This window comes from Heteronotia binoei, chromosome 15 (assembly GCF_032191835.1).
Source record: "Heteronotia binoei isolate CCM8104 ecotype False Entrance Well chromosome 15, APGP_CSIRO_Hbin_v1, whole genome shotgun sequence".
Taxonomy (NCBI): domain Eukaryota; kingdom Metazoa; phylum Chordata; class Lepidosauria; order Squamata; family Gekkonidae; genus Heteronotia; species Heteronotia binoei.
Window position 1 is genome coordinate 28,513,251 of NC_083237.1, and position 22,772 is coordinate 28,536,022.

A 22,772-nucleotide genomic window follows, 5' to 3' on the forward strand; every position below is an offset into this window, starting at 1 on the left:
GTTTCATGTTCCCTCCCAACTAAGATGGCGTTTCTCCACAGTGAGTTTGAAAACTGAACAAACAGCTGCTCCTGGGGCCATTTCAGTTCACAAAAATGGTACGGGGGGCGGGCATGGTCATAATTGGAATACAGGCCCTGTGGACATGAGAGGCATGGAATTTTTGGCACACATATGATTGGTACATGATGGTACAATTATTAAATAGGGTTGGCAGTCTCCACATGATGACTGGAAATCTCCAGGAATTACAAATGGTCTCCAGGTCACAGAGATCAGTTCCTCTGGAGAAAATGGCTGCTCTGGAAGGTGAACTCATTGATATTTTTATTGATATTGATATTATTTTCTTGATATTGATTATATTTTATTAATTGATATTATTATTATTATTATTATTATTATTATTATTATTATTATTATTATTATTATTATTATTATTATTATTATTATTATTTTACCCCACTGAGGTCCCTTCCATCCCAAAACCTGCCCTCCGCAGGCTCCACCTCCCCCCAGATCCCCAGGAATTTCCCAACCCATAGCTGGCCATCCTATAATATTAAACCAATTTTAATCAGTAGTGTTGTGTGCCCAGAGCACACCTGCTCAGCACGTGATTCCTGTGCTGTAATCATTTGTTCACACAGTGAGAACAGGAATGCTGAACTCGGGCTCAGCCTCGCTGGTCTCTGTCTGAAGACCACCCATTTGGTTTACTTTCCCTCTCTAGGGAAGGTGATCTTTTCCAGTGGAAGCCCTTCCAAGAATCCGTCTTACAACCCAAACAAAATCTGAAGCCGTGATCCAAAATAAGAAAGAAACCAGAAGAGGAACCCTGAATGAGACCCCAGTAGGGTTGCCAAGTCCAATTCAAGAAATATCTGGGGACTTTGGGGGTGGAGCCATGATCAAGGCTGCGACAAGCATAATTGAACTCCAATTATGGCCATCACATTTAAAGGGACGGCACACCTTTTCAATTCCTTCCTTCCATAGGAAATAATGAAGGATAGGGGCACCTTCTTTTGGGGCTCATAGAATTGGACCCCCTGGTCCAATCTTTTTGAAACTTGGGGGGTATTTTGGGGAGAGGCACTAGATGCTATACTGAAAATTTGGTGCCTCTACCCCAAAAACAGCCCCCCCCCAGAGCCCCAGATACCCGCAGATCAATTCTCCATGATTTTCTATGGGAATAAATCTCCACAGGGAATAATAGAGTTGCCAGCAGACATTTCCCTCCCCTCCCCCCTGAAGCAGGGGGAGGGTCTCCAAACTGGGGGATCCCCTGCCCCCACCTAGGGATTGGCAACCCTAGACCCCAGGCAATGTCGTTCTTTAAAGCAGGGTCCTGATTCAGACCAGGACTGTGGCAAGGGGTGCTGGGGTCTACATACAGGCCCTAAAACTGGGAAATGTTTTGTTGAGAACAGTGGGACTTGCTTCAGTGACCCTGTTTAGTTTTAAAATAGTGGCAAAACTCTACTTCAGAAAAAAAACTTTAGGAGCCATGTGAGGAATTGTGGGAAGGGAGAACAATCAGGAAATCTCCTGAAAACCCACCCTCCATCTCCTCTTCTGGGATTCTATGGACTTTCAGAGATTTCAGCAGGCTGGTTTTCCCCCTCCTGATTTTCCTTTAATTTTATTATTAGATCAACTTCCCTCCTTAACATTTCGTGATCCTGAGGTATATTTTGTCTTCACTGACCCCTGTCCTTTTTGGTAAATTTACAAAGTCATTTTTCTGCATACCTGGGGAGCTCACTGATTAAGGAGAGACCCCCGCCTCATCTGTCAGTGGCCCTTTTGTGTCGCTTTCCTCATTCTCACAAGGACCAGCCAGTTTACTATTAGACTGTGTGTGCATGTATCAGATATATTAAATACACCCTCCTTTAAGAGGGATGAAGTCATGATGGAATGTGATTACAAAGGGAGGTCAAAATGCCCAGCAATAGGTACCAAGCAGATTTGCAAGGGCAAACGAGGACAGGACGTTGCACTGGGAGTGATATTCTTGATAAATCAAATGGAACATTCTGAACAATAAATTAGAAACCTCAGCCACAGAATCACTACAAGGAGAACAAGAAGTATTCCATCAGTCTGTAAAGGGTAGGTTATATAAATGGAACTGAGTAGCACTTGATGAGTTAAATCACTTCTTCCTATCCAATGTACCCTTGGTCCAAATCAAAGCTGCACACATATACAATTTACATTTTATAGACTGAAGGCAGATCTGTAATCTCCACCCTGTCTTGATTCATCCTCAGTGAGCATGATGGTTGAACAGGAAGTTGAATGTCCATCTCCTGCATCCCTGTTAAATACTCTAGCCACTACACTACACTGGCTTTTAGCAGTCAGGGACATATCTACTGGCAAAGCAGAATGCTACCCGCTACCCAATCCTGAATGTGAAACTGCCAAACTTTTAAAAAGTAAGTTATTAAAATCCATTCACCAGAACATTGAGACATTGTAACATATTTTAAGGCTCTGGGAAACTAGAAATATCAGCTTAATCTCTGTCCCTGGTAAACTGGAAGAAAGCATTTGTTAAAGAAAGAATTTAAGAACAAGCCTTTCCGAGAAAGAATCAGCATGGCTTCTGCAATGACAAGTCCTGCCTTACCAACTTTTTAGATACCTTGAGACTGTCAACAAGACAGGGGGAGGGGGGAATCTGAAAGATATATGAACTGTACTTCCAAAACGTTTTTGACAGTCCTTCAGCAAAAACTCCAGTACAGTAAATTTAGTTATGGCCATCAAAGAGGGAGCAGTAAGTGATTAAAGAACAGTAAAAAATTAAATAGGGCAGAAGGAAACTGATACTTTTTGCAATGGAAGTAAGCAAGCAGTAGCCAGGGGTCCACAACTTTTTAAAGAGCCGAACAATGTCAAAGAGTCAGTCTAAGAATGTCCATTTGCTAGGGTTCCCAAGTCCAACCCCAGAAATATCTGGGGACTTTGGGGGTGGAGCCAGGAGACTTTGGGGTGGAGCCAGGAGACACTGAGGTGGAGCTAAGGGGGAGGGGGGGAACATTAAAACCTGGAGTTATTTCCCCCAAACATTTCCCACACGCACAAATCAAAGAATGCCCAGTCTCTTGCCATTGTACAGGGATCAGAGTGGTTCAGCCATTTAGAATGACGTGGTGGCCATGATGAGGAGCGAGCGACGCCGCTGCGCCGCTGCCGCATCTTCTCTGCTCGCCGTGGCAAGCGGAGAAGAGACGGCAGCGGCGCGGTGGCCTTGCCGGCTCCGCTCCACCTCTGGGTTTGGAATCGGAGGGGGGGGTGGAGGTGGGCCGGGGGCATGGCGAGCCGCGAGTCCGGGTCCTAGAAGGGCCCGGATTTGCGGCTCGCCATGCTCCTGGCCTGCCTCGCCCTCTCCTGCGCAGCTGCCGCCTCTTGGCTGCTCCTCCGAGATGGGCTCAACCTGGAGGAGCAGCTGCGGTTGGCGGGGAGGGGGTGGCAACGGCATGGCAGCCTCGCTTGCCATGCTCCCCGGCGCTGTTTCCCCCTCCCCCACTTCCGTTTTTTGGGGGAGCGGGGGAAGAGGGTGGAAATCCTGGGGTCCCCCGCCAGGGCGGGAAGGTTGGGAAGCCTACCATTTGCAGAACTGAAACTACTTGAAACTTATAACTTTCTTGAGTTTTCAGTAACTTTGCTCTGAAGACAGTCCATGCCAGACCTTTGCAATAGAGGTATACTTGGTGACATATCTGAAGCTATACAGCTTTTAACATTACATTGACCTGTCAATTAATAATCCATAAAGTTTCTGCAGTTCAAATACTGGCTGCTGTGGGCCTTTTATTAGGAAGTGGCACACACATGGTGTGTGTGTTTGTGTGTGTGTTTCTGGGTGCTGGCATAAACCTGGGCCAACTCCCCCTAAACCTAAGCATATATCTGCTGATGGGTGAGTCTGTGCCACTCATTGGGTGCTTTCACTTGCAAGTGGATTTTGCTATTCTTACAAAGTAAAAATCCAACTGCAAATCCAATTTAGAGTGTGGGAACACACCAATTCTCACTGCTGGCTGGTTCTGAGCTGAGCATCCCTGGGGTATTGCCAGCACTGCACAAAAGTCACTGAGCTCAGCTTGCCCCTGGGCCATTTTTATGTCCTCATCTATACCTGCCCTCAACAACAAAGGAACAGCAACGATGGAGACAAAATATGCTCAGGACACAAGAAGCTGCCTTATTCTGAGCCTATCAAGGTCAGTGTTTTCTACTCTGACTGGCCACAGCTCTCCAGACTAGAAAATAAAGGGTATTTCAGATCACACACTGCCCAGTCCTTTAAACAAGAGGTGCTAGGTATTGAACTTGGGTGGTCCTTCTGCCTGCAAAGCAAAATGCTGTCTCTGAGCCACACTCAATCTGCTCACCAAAACTTAAGTACAAACATTCTTCACTTTCAGGGCCTCTGGCTCCTACCTTGTGCTTGGTCATAGCTCCAACAATGAGCGGGCACACCATTCCCGACAGGGTCCCCACACCATTGGAGATCCCCATGAGGATGCTGGCATATCGGGGAGCGATGTCTAAGTGGTTGACATTAAATCCTACAGGGGAGGCCAGAGAGAGAGAGAGAGAGAGGTTTGCTTGGTTTTTATGTTATATTTCTATCCTGTATTTCAGACGGCAGTGGTTCTGACAGCAATTAAAATCATTTTGATTTGCACAATGCTACAGGTGGCCATTGGACAGAAATGAAAACAGAGATCAAACTAGACATTACAGCATTCATGTGTCTGACCTTTGGATGCTGACACCATTTTAGAGAAGAATTCAGCCACTTAAAAATGCTGTAAGGGCCAATCCTGATCAGGCCTGTGGCACTGCAGAACCAGGTGATATCCCTCCACCCCACCCACCCAGCACGCCTTTTCAAGTGCCAAAACTGTGGGGGGGGGGGAATTATAGGAAAATAAGGGGGCTTTTCCTTAGAGGGCCGATAACTGTACTGGGGGTGGGTAAATGATGAGTGAAACTATGCAAGAATGGAAAGGTTTGGCCCTTTTTCATCCCATACTGTAGTCCCAATCCAGACTGAACCCCTATGCAGCTGCCATGGCCCCTTAAAGATCAATGGGAAGAATCTAGGGTGGGTTTGCCAGCATCTCAGCTGTTTTGACCTTTATACTGCCCTTCTTGGAATTGTGTATTCTCTCCAGTTGTTTTCTAGCACTCCAGTCATCTAGCCCACTAAGCTCTTTCCATCCATGATTCCTGTTGGTTTGGGCACAGCTGCCAAGAGGTAGGGAGTAGGTCAGGGTTGGCCGCTGTGGTTTGGGAGCCGCATGTGGTTCTTTCACACATATTGTGTGGCTCCCGAAGCCCCCACCATCTCATTGGCTAGCCTGGAGAAGGCATTTGTCACTTTAAATCACTTATCCAAGCCAAGTCATCCGGCATTTAAAGTTGCTTTCTTTTCATCTCTCCTTCCCTCCCCATCTATTTGCCTTCCTTCCTGCCTTCCTTCCTTCCATCCATCCATCCATCCTTCCATCCATCCTGCAGTTCTCAGACATCTGACATTCATGTCTTGCAGTTCTCAAACATCTGATGTTTATTCTATGCAGCACTTATGTTAAGCAAGTTTGGCCACCCCCGGAATAGGTGAATAAAAAACCCAGGATACTGGGCAAGTCATTAAATTTGCTTTCATGTTGCATTTTGGGTCAGGCAGCTCAGGTCTGGAAAGTGAAAGTGGGGGACAAAGAAAACATTTGCGTAGAAAGGTGGTTCTCAGCAACCCAGGCTTAGTTAAGTTTTCGCAAAAAGTATCCTATCTTTATGTTCAGTTTCCTCGAAAAGTTCTCGTTTTAACTATTATGGTCACAAGCATGACAAAGAGAATAGTGGAAATCAACGATAACTCAGAGAAGTCTTATTATTTATTTAAAGTAGTATTGTTTACGATAAAAGTAGGTAAAAGGTTTTCGTCATAAAAATAATTGATCTTACTCATCTTAAACATGTTTCATGCTGAGAAGCCATAGACCCTAAAAGGCATAGAGACACCTAGAGCTTGGCAGCTATGGCTACAGAAGACTATTACTTGGCAGGAAATCACTGATTTCTTTAAGGCTCCATCTGGTGAGGAAGGGCTGTCTGTGAGCTTGCTAGAGCCTTGGGGCATGCTATGGGGAGGAAAGAGGGATTTTTTAATCTGTCCTGCTATCGTGCTTGAATATCAGCCTCATTGCTCGAAAACTTACCTGAAATAGCAAAGCCACTGAAGCCGACAGCCATGACAAGGAATGAAATAGCCACACCTTTGCTATGGGAATAACCAACCACCAAGAGCAGCGTGGCTTCCATGCCAAACCCTGGTGAAGGAGCAATGGAGAAAGAGATCTCAGAAATGCAGGTGCCAACCTTTTTTTTTTTTGCCACAACTGCCCTTTTCATGCTTCTAACCACATTCATGCTGCAGGAAGACTAGAGCGGGTAGTGTATGTCCATCATGGCAAAAGCATAGGCACATCAAGGCCATATTCCCATTGGGTGTGTTGTGCATGTGGACTAATGATACTATTACCTGCGTTCCTGCCTGGCTCACTGGAGCCTTTAGGACGAAGCTTGGGGACTCAGGAACAATGAGCGGTAGGATCCAATTCCCTGCTGCCCTGGTGCAATCACAGGGCCCCTACTGGTTTAAATGATCCAATGGCAACCTAGCACGGGAACCTTGAACTGTATGTAGTTGGCCCCATTGGCCCAGTTCACCAATCTTAGAGTTCAGCCATTACTATACTGTACTGAATAAAGACAGCTATGTTCACTACAACAGCATCTCCTTCATGCGTTGAACCCACTATATTACAGGGTGTAATGCTTAGTCTATTAATAATAATAAATTTTTATTTATACCCCGCCCTCCCTGCCGAAGCAGGCTCAGGGAGGCTTATAGGACATGGTGGGTCACACCATGATGTAACAATAAATACAACATAACCATTAAAATACATTTCTTAAACCAGTGATTAGATTAAAATTTAAAATTTAAATTATAGTATAAATTAATGGTGCTACATTCTTAATATACATGTAAACATAGCTTATTGATGCGATGGTTCCATCTTAATATGCCAGCTGGAAAAGGACGGTTTTGCAAGCCCTATGGAAATGATTAAGGTCCCGCAGGTACCAGTGGCACACCGTCAAAAACTGGCAAGGGGATTTCCCCACCCGGACTGCTGCGACCCAGGCAAAGGACCTCTGTCTTCACTGGCTTTAACTTTATCCCATTCAGCCTAAGCCAGCCCGCCACAGCTTTCAACGCCTGGTCCAAATTTACAGGGACATTGTCAGACCGGCCATCCATCAATAGATAGAGCTGGGTGTCATCAGCGTACTGGTGACAACCCAGCTCATACATCCGGGCAATCTGGGCAAGGGGGCGCATGGAGATGTTGAATAACTATTGGACTATTGAATATTGAATAACTATTGTTGAATAGTCCTATTGGACTAGGACTTGTTTATCATCCATTCTGTCTGGGTCTGCCCAGGTTCTGAGAAACTGTTGTGTGCTGCTTTCCAGGCATATGGGGGCCCAATCCAGATCAGGAACATAGAAGCAGAGTGGGGCACAAGTCTTCATCCCTACAAACTGAGACTCACCATTTGCTCCACTGGGAGAGCTTACCCATAGCACACGTGTAGTCATCAGTGCACATTAAGTTTCCCTACCAGGACAAATGGGGGTCCCAGGGGCCATTTCAGGCCAGGAGAATGGTGTGGGGAAAGGCTTCACCCCTCTTTCTATGCTCCACAAGCCTCCATAAGAATCAAACTCTGAGCATGGGAATGGCATTCCAAGCATTGATCTTGCACATCTGACCTCTGGCACCTCGGTCATGTCCAGACAGGATGTAAGGATCCTTAGCCGATTGGATGACCTGGGGCCAGTAGTGCTCAGCCTCATTTTACAGGGTTGATATGAGGATAAAATGGAGGAAGGAAGAACCAAGGCTCCTCAGAGGAACAGTGGAATAACAATATCATACTTCTGGATGTCTGTTGTTGGGAGGTGGAGGAGACAGGAGGATTCTTATGCCCTTGCTGTGGGCTTTCTGGGACATCTAATTGGTCACTGTGAGGATTCTGGGCTAACTGAACCATCAGTCTGATCCATCAGGACTCTTTTTTATGTTCTTAGAGTAGGGATTAGAAAGAGCTTTTGATTTTCTGGGAAGGTGTTGGATGAGACATTCCCTAAGACTACTGCAATCCATGGGCCCAGGATAGGAGGGACGGTGGCTCAGTGGTAGAGCATCTGCTTGGTAAGCAGAAGGTCCCAGGTTCAATCCCTGGCATCTCCAAAAAAAGGGTCCAGGCAAATAGGTGTGAAAAACCTCAGCTTGAGACCCTGGAGAGCCGCTGCCAGTCTGAGTAGACAATACTGACTTTGATGGACCGAGGGTCTGATTCAGTATAAGGCAGCTTCATATGATATGGTGCTCTGGCAAATGAAGATTTCCACATCCAGACTATTGGAAGTCCCACTCCAAAGCTAACATTGACATTTTGCACTGTAGTCCCCCTTTTCTATTAAGGATGTGTTATTTTCCCTCCATTTTAATGGTACTTGTTATCATTCTCATCACTTCCATATCCATTGGTTTCAATGAGAAAATCTCCAGTGTCAGTTTCATATATTCTGCTCTCTCCTCTGGCTTCTTCTTGAACCTTTTCTGTTGCAACATGTGTTTGACTATACTAGTTGGAAACCTTCAATGTCAGTTTCATATCTTCCACTGTCTAATGACTGTGTCTCCATCATGGCTTTCCAGCCTCCTTGAATTCTGAGCAGATTGTGAGGCATCAGGGAACAAATCACTGCATGCAATCAGTTCAGTCCCATTAATTTTCATTTCCCTGATGAATTAGGATTTTTTTAGTTCATTTTGTCAGTTGTTTTACAATAAATGCACATTTCTAATGTTTATACAGATTTTAAGAATGGTTCACTGTCAGACTAGTTATGATATCATTGAATCCCAACCCTCATCCCTGAACCACAGCACTGATTATGCCCTCCACTTTTTTCCTCTCTCTCTTTCTCTCTCTCACCCCCACAGTTCATCATCTTGCGGACATTTGTGGTAGACATGATCCTCCGCGATCGCAGAAAGTCAGCAATTTGGCCCCCAATAGGTACGATGATTGTCATGACCAGGTGGGGTAAGGCCGAAAGCATACCAACCTGCATAGAAGGAAAAGAATGTAAATAGGCACTGAGGAGGCCCAAAGATTGGTGTGTGTGTGTGAGTGTGTGAATAAAAAGCAGTTCAGAAAGTCTAATTTGGAGAGGAGGGAAGTTTACAGAAGAGGCTGAAGTTCTATATCCTAATTGTGACTGATTTGTCTTTTTCAGGATGTCAACATTATTTCCAAGAAACCCATTTCCCAGAGGATCATGGGTTGGGTCCAAAGGTTCTATTCCATTAAGGGTGGAACCTTCCTCCAGTACAATCCATGGGCATGGGATTGACTCCCAACAGGAATCTTCCTTTGGACATGGTCTCTTACAGACCATGGCACCTAACAGAAGGCTCTATCTACCCTTAGTGGAACAGAACTATCAGCATCCAACACCTAGATTTTCAACAATCTTGTTTGGTTTTGTGTTGGAACGTTGCGATTTGGTTCTTCCCAGTTATGAGGTTCTACATTTTTATTCTTTCAAAGCTCCATATTGGAAATTTTGGGGTTGATGCCCCCTTTCATAGAGAGAGCCTTCAAATCCAATCTTTTTATTTTTGCTCTGCACTTGACAGTTTGTTTTTTAAAAAGTTTTCAAATTTGGGGAGGCTGTATTTTTTGAGCAAAGATTTCCATAAGCTGTGTCTCAAGTAATGCAGGAGGCCACTTTGCACATGCCTAGAGACACTGTTCATTCATACCAATATACAGGCCTCATTTTGGGCAGGAGCTCACAGGAGTGGAGCTCTGGAAACTCTAAGTTTTATTGTACTTTTTCATTCTTAACCCCTCCCCCCAATGGAGCTTCTGGGCTCCATTGTTCTTTTGTGAGAATTTTGCTGAACTCTTAAGATTTGACAAACTTTCTAATATTTCCCCCCACAAAAAATGGGAAAATAACAAAAACATATAAAGCAGACAGATGGAAATCTTTATCATCCACTGTGGCCACAGAGGAGGAAGTAATTTAAAAAGTATGATGAGAGTAATTATATTATGACAATGATAATTCAAGAAGCATTTTAAGGTAGATGCTGAGCTGATATAATTTAGTATACCTTCTGGTGATGCAAGGGGTGTGTGGCATATGCAAATGAGCTGTGCTAATAAGCTCTGACATCTCTTTTTCTACAATATGACCCATGCCAATATAACAACACTTAATAAGACAGCCTATGCTACTGTAAGGCAGGAAAGATTCCGCCAGAGTCTTTGCCAAACATGGACAGAAAGGCAATTTCTTACCTTACTGATTTCAAATCCAAAAACTTCTTCAAAATAGGCTGGCTGGCTGATTAAGAGCAAATAGAAGGTCCAGCTCCGGCAAAAATTGGCCACAATGATGGCATAGACAGGCATGGATGTGAAAAACTTGCGCCACGGGGTTTTGAATTTCTGCCAGAAGGGAGCAAGAAAGCAGCTGTGACTATTTCCGCATGGCACCCCTCCCCCACCCATGTAGCAGTGCCCCAGAGGGGCAATCCAAAGTCCTCTGTGACAAGAATGTTTCATGCCATGAGTGTATCCATCTTGGTTCTGGCCTATATTAATCAGTATACTTCCTCAGCTAGGTTTGCAAGCTTGCTAATCTTTGTTATTATGTCTGTAACAAGCACAAATAACCTGCTGTACCCTGGGAATGTGGTATGGCCAGCATTTGAAAGTCAAGCGGCTGTATCTGCCCCCTGCTTTTGCTTTTGTGGGAATTTGCACTGAGCAAAGGGACAGTGGCTCAGTGGTAGAGCATCTGCTTGGTAAGCAGAAGCTCCCAGGTTCAATCCCCGGCATCTCCAATTTAAAAGGGGTCCAGGCAAATAGGTGTGAAAAACCTCAGCTTAAGACCCTGGAGAGCCGCTGCCAGTCTGAGTAGACAATAGTGACTTAGATGGACAGAGGGTCTCATTCAGTATAAGGCAGCTCCATGTGTTCATGTGACTAGCTTTGGGAAAGGGTGGGGGGAAATGGGGGATGTGTTTCATTGGTAGAGGAAAAAAGGCGCTTTAAGTTTAAGCATGTAATGGCTGGGACTCAAAGTTATATCTGTATATACAGAGCCTGGGGCCTCAGTTTCACCAAGACTCCATCTTGGAACTGTAATGTCTTCTCATTAATGAATAAACCTAATTTGATTACATTTGATTAAACCAAGATGGAACTGTAATGTCTTCTCATTAATGAATAAACCTAATTTGATTACATCATAGAGGTGATCATTGATGGGGATTGTGCAGCACTTGACACTCTGCCCTCAAAATGCCCCCCCCCCCCAATTCAGCTGCAGTGAGCTTCTTCGTTGCTCCAAATCTGGTGAGCAAGTTTGGTGTAGTGGGTAAGTGCAGAACCGGGCTTGATTCCCCACTCCTCCACTTGCACCTGCTGGAATGGCCTACGGTCAGCCATAGCTTTCACAGGAGTCGTCCTTGAAAGGGCAGCTGCTGTGAGAGCCCTCTCAGTCCTACCCACCTCACAGGGTATCTGCTGTGGGGGAGGAAGGTAAAGGAGATTGTGAGCTGCTCTGAGATTCGGAGTGGAGGCTGGGATATAAATCCAATATCATCTTCTTACCATAAGTGGATTCATAAAACTGCAGCCTTCACCAATGCTTTCTTCTATGTATTTCCTCTCTTCTTCTGAGATGGTTGGGTGCTGTGCAGGACTTTCGTAGGAAACCAGCAGCCAGAATATGTACCAGAAGATGCCAAAGCTGCCTGCCAAGGGACAGAAAGAAGGACAGATTGGTGGGGAGGATCTTTGTTCCAATCCAACAAGGCTTGGACAATGGAGAGACCTGACACCAAGCTGGGTCTCCAGCTTTCTTACCGTAAACATAAAATACAGAGCTCCACCCAGAATACTGGACTAGAATCCCAGCCAGGGGCATGGCCACCACAGCCCCTGCATAGGAGCCTGCAAAAGATACATCAGAAAGGTTAGCCAAGTATAAAAGCGGAAGATCTCAGCATCCTTTCTCAGTGGATTTGGGCAGTCATTCTCAAACGGTGGGCTGGGACCCCAAATGGGTTGTGTGATTCTAGCCATGGATGGGTCATTAGGCAGGAGATAAGGATGTGGGAGAGGAGGCTCTGGAAAGCTTAATGGAAAATTAGGGTTAGCTGCTGCATAATGAGTGAAATGGCCATGGAAAACAATGCGATGCTTGATAATGCTCTGGGTTTGGATTCTGAGGACAGGTTCCATGTATATTCCATGTATGCTGAGGACAGGTTCCATGTATGTTTCTGTCCATTTTCCACATATGGAACTGCTAGCGGAAGAAGAGGGAGTGTGCAGTGCAGCAGCAGCTGCATAGCATGCATGGAATTTGTCCCTAAGGTTCAGGCTCATAGTGCTATTGAACATCAAATGGTGCTGCATGGTCATTTTGCATTCTTGGAAGAGGCCAACCCAAATTTGCCATTGGGCATACCAGAGATTACTGATAGAATCCAAGCCTTACAATTCATATTAAGTATTTACAAGCGGGGACCTACAAGAGTCACAGGGGGGATCCCATCCTCCCACTCCTTGCCCACTGAGCCCAGGTGCACCTCCCTTCCAACCTCCCACACACCCCTCCCCCCTTGTCAAACCTAGCATAGCTTCAGCCTTTTGCAGCGGCCTCTGGCCCAGAGTGGTTCTTGAACCAAGCTGCCATCATGGCCAGGCCCAGAGGGGCTCCAGCTTCTAAGACTCCACTCTGGCCACTTCTCCAGGGCACAGCTAAGTTTGTTCTCTCGCTTTATTTTGAGGGAATCTTGCCACCCTTCCCCTCCCACCCCGTAATATTTTTAGGGTTTCAGATTTTTCTGCAATCTTTGGAAGTCTCCCAAGTTTGCCTAAGTGTCTCTTTATGTCATTGTGCCCTGATTCACAAAACTGAGTATCCACGAATTAGGCCACAATTGACTATTAGACAGCATATAAATATGAAAATCTATACTTATTCACTGATGCGTAATCCCTGCATTCTTCAAGGGGGAGGGGGAAAGTCATGTCCTGTTCCATTGCAAAGTAGGTCCCCAAAAGTACAATAAGTACTACTTCAATTTGCGACCCATTCAGCTCAACTGCTCTTGTGAACACTACATGATAGGTTCAGAGTGTGAGTTACTCACCCAATCTGCATTCCAACTCACATACTAAAATACAAAGGTCAAGATGCTACTCTAAAGTAGAGTTCTGGATTTCCATTGGACAAGAACAGAAGATTCAATTGGGACAAAACATAGCAGCTTGATTGCCAACCAGTGCAAGGACAGTTTACAGCGCAATCCTAAATTACGCCTTTCTAAGTCTATTGAAGTCACAGTTAAGCCTTCTATATGAACCTGCACAGCACTTTAAGGTCTCTTTGCGTTTCCATCATTTGAGGTAAGGAGGATTGCTACCAAAGACAGAGCCTTCTCAGTGGGAGCACCTTGACTTTGGACCTCCTTCCCTCAGCTGCTCACCTAGTGCCCTAGTTCATACAACCTCAGGTGCCATGTAAAATGTTTTCATTTTGTTCAGGCCCTGTGTTAATTCTTTTTCTCCTCTTTTCCTTCTCATTGGTTGAACTAGGTTTCCATTAGCGTTTAATTGCTACAACTGGCCTTTAAAACAGATCTTACTCCATTATTGACCTCATTGCTTGTCTATTTCTTCAGGATGTTTTGGTCAGCCCAAGGTAGGGGCACCCAAACTGGCCCCTCGGCACCATAACAGGGCTGGTTGCTACCCCTCCATCACTGAGTTGCCTAGGGCCACCTAGTGAACAGGGTGGCCCTGTAATTATAAAACTGTAGAGTCCAGTAGCACCTTTAAGATTAACAAATTTTATTCTAGCATAAGCTTTAGAGAAACACAGCTCTCTTCATCAGATGCAGTCTTAAAGGTGCTACTGGACTCTTTACTATTTTGCAGCAACAGACTAACACAGCTAACTCCTCTGGAGTATAAAACTGTTAATTGTTATTTGGAAGCTGCCTTTCATGAGCCTCCAGTGCTGAGAGTGTTGAAGATGTAGGTTTTAACAAATCAATAAATAAGGTGTAGCATGCCAGGAGGCCTCAAGGACAACTGTCTGGCTGCTGTGTGAAGCAGGATGCTGGACTAGATGGACTACTGGTCTGACCCTTCTTATGTTTTTATATTCTGTTATAGGTTAAGTCAGCTTGTATCAAGTTCAAGACATGAGAAACCGCTTGATGAGGTTTATCCATCCAACACAGTTTCCTTCCCTGATGAAGGGTTACCTTACCGCAGAAGGCCGTCGTTGCCAGGCGGCTACGTTCCAGCGGGGGCGCCCATTTGCTCCAGATACCATGGCATGCTGGGTATGTGACCCCCTGGGGGGAGGAGGAGGGCATAGAGTATTATATAAAAACCAGAGCAATATTTCATCCAGAGAAAAAGAGGCAGGGCCGTCAACCTCTTCCCCTTAACTCTGATCCACCTTCCCTAGGAGAGGGTTATGTGGCTGGAGAGTGGGGAGGGGAGGTACCATGCTGAAGAAAAAGGGATGGATTAATGACTAGGCATAGTGGGGTGCCCAAGGACCAGTACCCAGGGCTTACCTCCACAAGGCCTTGCAGGATCCTCACAAAGATGACACAGCCATAGTGGAGCCGGGCAGCTGTCGGAATGAGCATATTCAGAGTGGACGTTGCCACGATGGCAAAGCCAAAGACCCTGGGAGCCAGAAAGCGGGGTGTTAACAGGAGCTGCAAGACTAGTATTCATTTGCCCTGTCTCTCCTCATTAAGGCACATCCATCTTGTTTGGCAAATGGGAATTATTGTGTGGAAGTGGCCAAGCTGTGAAACAGGAAGGCCTTGGATCATATTGCACTTGTATTCATATTGCACTTGTCTTGTAGGACAAGAGCCAGCATAGTTGATTTAACAATGTATAAATATTAGGAAAGGAAGGAAAGGTTCCCTGTGCGAGCACCAGTCGTTTCCAACTCTGGGGTGACGTTGCTTTCACAATGTTTTCATGGCAGACTTTTTTATGGGGTGGTTTGCCATAGCCTTCCCCAGTCATCTACACTTTCCCCCCAGCAAGCTGGGGACTCATTTTACCGACCTCAGAAGGATGGAAGGCTGAGTCAACCTCATGCCGGCTACCTGAAAACCCAGCTTCTGCCAGGGATCGAACTCAGGTCATGAGCAGAGCTTAGGACTGCAGTACTGCAGCTTTAACTCTCTGTGCCACGGGGCTCTTATAAATATTAATACATACTTAAATGGCCAATCAGATGCCCCAGGAAAGTCTATAAGCAAGCGTCTGAAGGCCAGGCCTGCCAGAACTGATAGCTAGAAGTATTAGGGTTACCAGCCTCCAGGTTAGGGTTGCCAGGTCCTACCTTGCCCTCAGCAGGGGGATCCTGGAGCCTCTCCTGGAGTCTTCTGCCACACACACAGGATGTGCATGGTGCAATGAAATCACCTGGCACTAGGGTTGCCAATCCCCAAGTGGGGGCAGGGGATCCCCCAGTTTGGAGGCCCTCCCCCCTGCTTCAGGATCGTCAGAAAGCGGGGGGAAGGGAGGGGAGGGAAGTGTATGCTGGGGACTCTATTATTCCCTAGGAAGATTTATTCCCATAGAAAATAATGGGGAATTGATCTGTGGGTATCTGGGGCTCTGGGAAGCTGTTTTTTGAGGTAGAGGCACAAAATTTTCAGTATAGCATCTAGTGCCTCTCCCCAAAATACCCCCCAAGTTTCAAAAAGACTGGACCAGGGGGTCCAATTCTATGAGCCCCAAAAGAAGGTGCCCCTATCCTTCATTATTTCCTATGGAAGGAAGGCATTGAAAAGGTGTGCCGTCCCTTTAAATTTGATGGCCAGAACTCCCTTTGGAGTTCAATTATGCTTGTCGCAGCCTTGATCTTGGCTCCACCCCTAATGTCTCCTAGCTCCACCCCCAAAGTATCCAAATATTTCTTAAATTGGACTTGGCAACCCTACCTGGAACTGACATCATTGCATTGCTGCACGTCACTCTCTAGGTTTTGAGCAAACCTCTATGGGTTTTTTAAACTACAAAGTCATAGAAACTAAGTGTGGTTTTATTAGACTTCTGTTGCTCTTAATGCTTTAAATGTTTTAAATATTTTAACTGTATTAAATACCTAAACTTAACTTATGTCGGATTTTATGTTGTAAGCCGCCCTGAGCCACTTGGTGGGAAGGGCGGGATATAAATCATAAAATAAATAAATAAATAAATAGAGTTTGCCCAAAAAAACAGAGTGTTTTTGCATCAGGGAAGCATCCCTGTTGGGGTTTGGGTTTTCCCCACCAGCCAGCATCGGGGTGGCAGGTTGGAGGCCTGCAGACAGGGGGATCCCCCAGCCAGGCCAGGGGCCTGGCAGGTGGAGCCTCAAAATGTCCTGGAATTACAACTAACCTCTGGACTCTCCTGATCACCTGAAGAAAACAGCTGTTTTGGAGGGTGGAATGTATGGAATCATATCTCACTGGGGTCCCTCCCCTCCCTGAAACCTCAGCTTAGCCTATTCCTGTGCTTTCAGCAGTGAGCAAAAATCAGTCTGTGAAGCTTTTCAAGAGCCTGGATTTAAATATGGTCACCAGCTACTTTTTGCTGTTGAAACTACTTTATCCATGTTCTGGGGGAAAAAAGTGTACATCGATTGAGTTTGGGGTATATTCATGACTCCAATTCCAACTGTCACCCAGGATTATTTATGGTGGAAAAAAATTAATGGCTTGTAATACCCAAACTGTGGACCCAAAATATTATAAAACCAACATAAAAAGGCAACAAACATCATTAATATTAACCGACATTTGTTATTTGTAGAGTTATTTTACATCAAAAACATACCTGTCTCTGGTGAGGTAAATGTTCTCTATTATACCAATATATTACACTGGCTATGGTAAAAAAAGCTCCTCAGTAGACCAATAAAGTGATTTCTGGAATTCTTTTATGTGCTAGGTGCTTTTTGTTCACAGAAAGAGATCTGCTGGGGGACCTTATTTACTTAATGTGTAAGTAAGCCTTAAGATGACAAAAAAAGACCCCTTAGTTCTTACCTGTTAGCTGCAAATTTCTGTGCTATGAACCCGCCGGGGATCTGGGTGACGATGTAACCCCAGAAGAAGGACCCGTGAATCATGCCCACTGTCTCTGGGTCCCAGTTGAATTCAGCTTTCTGAAGAGGGAGAAAGAAGGAACAATATAGATAGAGAAGGGCAGCCAGCAGAGCCAACGGCCCTAGAGGGAAAACCAGGACTTAAGTTGAGAATCTATGTCCTGTATCAATTGCTCTGAAAGGTGTGAAGTAATAATCAAACAGAGGGTATCTCTGAGGATGTGGAAAGTGCATAGCCTTCCTCCACAGTACATTGGAAGGTAGGGAAAAGGGCTTCCAGGTCAAAGGGGGACGTACTAAAACTAGGAACAGCGCCTGCCCATAGAGAATACACACCTGCCCAAAGGGAATAATGGAGACCACACTTGCCTATAGGGTAATTAGGCGTCTCCCAAGGACAGTGCTTGCCCAGACTATACACGCCTGCCAATAGAGAAAGCACACCTGCCTTTAGGAAATAATGGAGACCACACTTGCCCATAGGGAAATAGGGAAATTAGGCTTGTCCTAAGGACTGCACTTGCCCATAGACTATACATGCTTGCCAATAGAGAAGGCACACCTGCCCATAGGGAATAATGGAGACCACGCTTGCCCATAGGGAATAATGTCTCCTGCCCTGAAAACCCTATGGGGTTACCCTAAGTTGGCTGTGACTTGATGGGTCAAAGCCAGCATTGCCTTGAAGGACAAGGGACTCATCCTTACCTGCACCGCAATTTTGTTCCCGTGATAAACGGTATTATTGTTGACCATGCTGACGATGGCCACGCCTAGGTTGCAGCGGATGCCAAAGCTGATGCAAAAGCCCAAGCCGCAAAGGATGGCAATGATGTAGCGGCGCGGGAGGCCAAAGCACGTGCAGTCAATTACTGGCTGGTGCTTCTCGGACACCTCGACCGGCCGTCCCTCTGCAGTCAGCTCAATGATCTCCCCACCTGGCTGCTTTCGCTCGAGGATTCTGTGTAGAAGAGATCATATACTATAGTGGAAGAACAAGGGTAGAAGCCCATAAAATAGAAGGTCTAAGTGATCAGCAGCTGGTAACCCCTGTGACAAATCTGAGAGATGCCAACAGGCCATTCACTGACCAAGATAGAGGTAAATCAAGAGAAGGTGAAGTGGCTTCAGGGGGAACAGAATTTGCCAGTGGGACACTATCAGCACACAGGAGTTGAGGACCTGTATGAGGCTGAACATCCAGTTTGGTGTAGTGGTTAAGTGTGCGGACTCTTAACTGGGAGAACCGGGTTTGATTCCCCACTTCTCCACTTGCAGCTGCTGGAATGGCCTTGGGTCAGCCATAGCTCTCATAGAATTGTCCTTGAAAGGGCAGCTTCTGTGAGAGCTCTCTCAGCCCCACTACCTCACAGGGTGCCTGTTGTGGGGGAGGAAGGTAAAGGAGATTGTGAGCTGCTCTGAGACTCTGAGATTCAGAGTGGAGGGCGGGATACAAATCCAATGTCATCGTCTTCTTCTTCAATTGCTTCTCAAAGTGGTCATCCAGGGACACAAATTGCTTCCTATGGGGACCATACTCTGCCCTAGACCTAACCAAGAAAGTTGTGTTCGATAGAGTGCACTTTTTAGTCATTTAATTTATCAAATGTGCACATTAATACAACAATCGTTTAGAAAAAAACCCACTTAGTTCCTTTGTTCTTTGACACCCTGCAGCACAGCAGGCATTGACTTAGAAGGGGCATTCTGTTATCCGAGTGGATGCTGCTGGCCTCCTACAATTTTTATAAGTGCAACTAACTATTTTTGAGGGCACCCCAAGCTAATCAGGGATGCTTTTTAATCCATCCAAAGGCTTTGAATTAGTTCAAGATTGCAGCTTCATTCTGCACCACAAATATCCAAATTGTGTACCAAAGGGACATGTAACATCTGTGCCAAGAAATGATGAGATCTGTAATCGGAACAATTTTTCTTACATTGCACAGTCTTTACAGACCCAATCAACACTTGTTTGCTCAAAAAGTTGTCTCACTGAACTCAATGGGGCTTCCTTCCAAGACCTGAGCAAAGCTGTTAACAATAGGAAGTTTTGGAGGTTATTCATTCACAGAGTTGCCATAAATCAGAAGCAACTTGATGAGTATTTCACATACACTCCCCCCCACACACACAAGGTAGGCCAATATTAGCATTTTTAGATATGCTGTCCAATTACTGGGAAGAGGAAGAGAGAGGGAAAGGGGGTGGGAGAGATGCTGCTTTTTTAGGGCAAAGAGAATATCCATGTACAATATTTTGCACATTTCAAGATGATTCAGGAAGTTATCTGGAGACTGGTTGTTTTAGTTGGAACCCCACAAAAAGATCACATACACACTGGGACAGATAATTGATGTCTGCTGTCCCCCTGAAAAATATGAAAGGCAGCAGTTGTTCCGATCTGTCTCTTGCCCAAATCAGAACACCCATAAAGCAGAAAGCAGAAGCACAGAAAAACAGGGCAGCCTGGAAACCCAGGGCAGTGTACTAGGTCCAGAGTCCATGAAAGCCAATTCAGGCAGTATCATCTAGTGGTCAGGTGGCATATCTCTCCCCCCTCTTACCCTCTTTAGTTGGAATCTCATCATTTTAATGGTCTGCACCAGTCTGGCAACTCCTGTAGATCCACCAACTGGGCCAGCGTGCCCAGAGGCTGTGATAATTTGTGCGGAAGATACCTTCCTGCCAGGGAATCTCCTAGCCAATTTTTAATTTGCTCCCTCTAGCTGTCCCTTTAATATCAATTTGATCTGCAGCAAATTTCAGGTGCTGTTAGCTAGCTCCTGTGCTATGGAAAGTTTCTACTGCCCATTTCTGCTTATCAGCCCTAAAGAGACAAGACTTTTTACCCTGAGCAGTTGGCAACCTTAAATTCTAGGGGTCTTGGAGCACCCCCAAATCTTCATCCGTCATCGCCCCCTTCCTGCTTTTACACAGTATCTTGTCAGCCTGGTAGGGAGGCGGCTGCATCCCACGCAGAAGCTGTTCCGATCAGAGCTGGTGCAGATGGGCTCTGAGCTCAGACTAGGCGCTTGGCCCAAAAACCTCCTCTCGCTTAGCAACCAAAGCAACTGGGCCTTCTTTCCAAGTCTGATTTCCCTCCCTTTCTCCCATGAATCTTCCGAGCCCTTACAGTTTCCATCTCTCCTGCAACAATGACCTTGTTCCTTTGCATAAGGGGTCTCAAAAGTTTCATATTTTAATCGTAAGAGCATAAGAAGAGCACAGTGCTCTATAGTCCAGCATCCTGTACCACAGAGTGGCCAACCAGTGCCCCTGAGGACCTACAAACAGGGCACAGAGGCCAAGCTCCGTGCCCCAGTGATGCCTCTTAGCACTGGGATTCAGAGTTGGACTGCCCCTGTATATGCAGGTTATTTTTATTGACAACAGCTAGTAGCCACTGAGGGGCCTTTCCTCCAGGAATGGCTGACCTACACTTGTGGCCACTATGACATTCTCCAGCAGCAGGTTGCACAGCTTAATTATTTGTTGAGGACAGAAGTATTTCCTTTTTGTATGTCCTGAATCCTGAATCTCATTAACTTCACTGGGTGCCCCCCAGTTCTGGTATTATGGGAGAGGGAGAAAGTGAAAAGAATGAACATTGTTTCACTTTTTCTAACCCGTGCATAATTTGATAAACATCTAGCACAAGGTTGCCCAAACTTGCTTAATGTAAGAGCCACACAGAATAAATGTCAGATGTTTGAGAGCTGCAAGACATGAACATCAGATGTTTGAGGGAAGGAAAATAGATGGGGAGGAAGAAGTGGAAGGAAAGAAACTTTAAATGCATTATCCAAACTGCTGGCTGGCTTGGCTTTGAGAAGTGATTTAGAGAGACAAATGCTTTCTCCAAGCTGGCCAATGAGGCAGTAGGGGCTTTGAGAGTCACACAATATGAGTGAAAGAGCCACATGTGGCTCCTGAGCTGCAGTTTGGCCACCCTGATCTATCATTACCTCCCCCTTTTGTAGGTGGGGCCTGGAGATCTGGAATTTCAACTGATCTCCAGACTACAAAAATCAGTTCCCCTGGAGAAAATGTTTGCCTTGGAGGGTAGTTGCTATAGCATTGTACCCTGCGGAGGTCCCTCACCTTCCCAGACCCTGTCTCTAGGCTGCACCTCCAAAATCTCAAAGAATTTCCCAACCGACAGCTCTATCAATGGCCCAAGAAGGCTTCTCCTGGACACGGACTGACAGAGAAAGTCGGGAGCCATCTTGGTTTTCAGACCATGGTTCTTTTACCAGTTCTGATCCTGTACCTTTAACAGTAGTCAGGCAGGCAGAAGCTTAGCCTTCTCCACCAGGGAAACTTTCATTCTCTGAACTTCTTGCATGTCCCAGCCAAGAAAAAAGATGGCAACTCCTAAGGCAAAAAGTATGCTGGTGAAAATGGGTAACAAAAGGCCAAAGTTGCTCTTCCTGTCTCCTGTCTGGGTTGGGAAATTGCTGGAGATTTGGGGGTGGATCCTCAGAGAGGGTGGGGTTTGGGGAGGAAAGAGAGTTCAGCAGGGAAGAATGCCACCTTCTGAAGATGACATTCCTTCCTGATCTCTATGGTCTGGAGGTCAGTTGTAATTTGAGGAGAGGCTGGCCCAGCAACCTTAGTTCCAGACCCCCTGAGAGACATAACCCTGGTAAGAAATTGAATTTACTTTCACTCCAGACTACCCCATTTTCCTCAGAGATGCCACAGAAATCCGTCAAAGGTGCCATTTTATAGAGCATACTTGCAGTGCACAATAGTTTTCTCCTAAACAGAGAGCGCAGGGTTGGGGGCGACAGAGCTCAAACTGGTCAGGCAGTGGGAGAAGGATATTACTGGGCATTTTAATATTTATTTATTTATTTAATTCATACCCTGCCTTTCTCCCCAATGGAGACAAAAGGTGGCTTCTATCCTTCTCCTCTCCTCCACTTTATCCTCCTAACCACCCAGTTAGATAGGTTAGGCCAAGAGAGTGTGACTGGCCCAAGGTCATCCAGCAAGCTTCTGTGACACGAGGGGGAATTTGAACATGGGCCACTAGCCTGGCATGCTTAACCACTACACCACACAGGCTCTCACACTGGTGTCATGGCATTCTGTCTCTGGGAGAGGATGGAGTAAGACCATGAGAAACACCATGTTAGATCAGGCCATGTTAGATCCAGTCCAACACTCTCTGTCACACAGTGGTAGAGTTGCCAAGTCCAATTCAAGAAATATCTGGGGACTTTGGGGGTGGAGCCAGGAGACATTGGGGGCGGAGCCAAGAACAAGGGTGTGACAAGCATAATTGAACTCCAAGGGAGTTCTGGCCATCACATTTAAAGGGACAGCACACCATAGGAAATAATGAAGGATAGGGGCACCTTCTTTTGGGGCTCATAAAATTGGACCCCCTAGTCCAATCGTTTTGAAACTTGGGGGGTAC

The 22,772-nt window shown here is 45.8% G+C and overlaps 1 protein-coding gene across 1 annotated transcript in view; it reads right to left on the reverse strand.

Annotated features, from left to right (window-relative positions):
* Positions 1–22,772, reverse strand: part of SLC17A7 (solute carrier family 17 member 7) — a 76,676-nt gene that overhangs the window by 12,418 nt on the left and 41,486 nt on the right. The window contains exons 2-11 of the mRNA XM_060256401.1: positions 18,053–18,305; positions 17,286–17,404; positions 14,799–14,913; positions 14,483–14,570; positions 12,064–12,150; positions 11,809–11,951; positions 10,489–10,638; positions 9,112–9,244; positions 6,252–6,362; positions 4,465–4,592 (exon numbers count right to left, since the gene is read on the reverse strand). Of these exons, the coding sequence (XP_060112384.1) occupies positions 4,465–4,592; positions 6,252–6,362; positions 9,112–9,244; positions 10,489–10,638; positions 11,809–11,951; positions 12,064–12,150; positions 14,483–14,570; positions 14,799–14,913; positions 17,286–17,404; positions 18,053–18,305 (1,327 nt within the window). The remainder of the gene's footprint in view (positions 1–4,464; positions 4,593–6,251; positions 6,363–9,111; positions 9,245–10,488; positions 10,639–11,808; positions 11,952–12,063; positions 12,151–14,482; positions 14,571–14,798; positions 14,914–17,285; positions 17,405–18,052; positions 18,306–22,772) is intronic.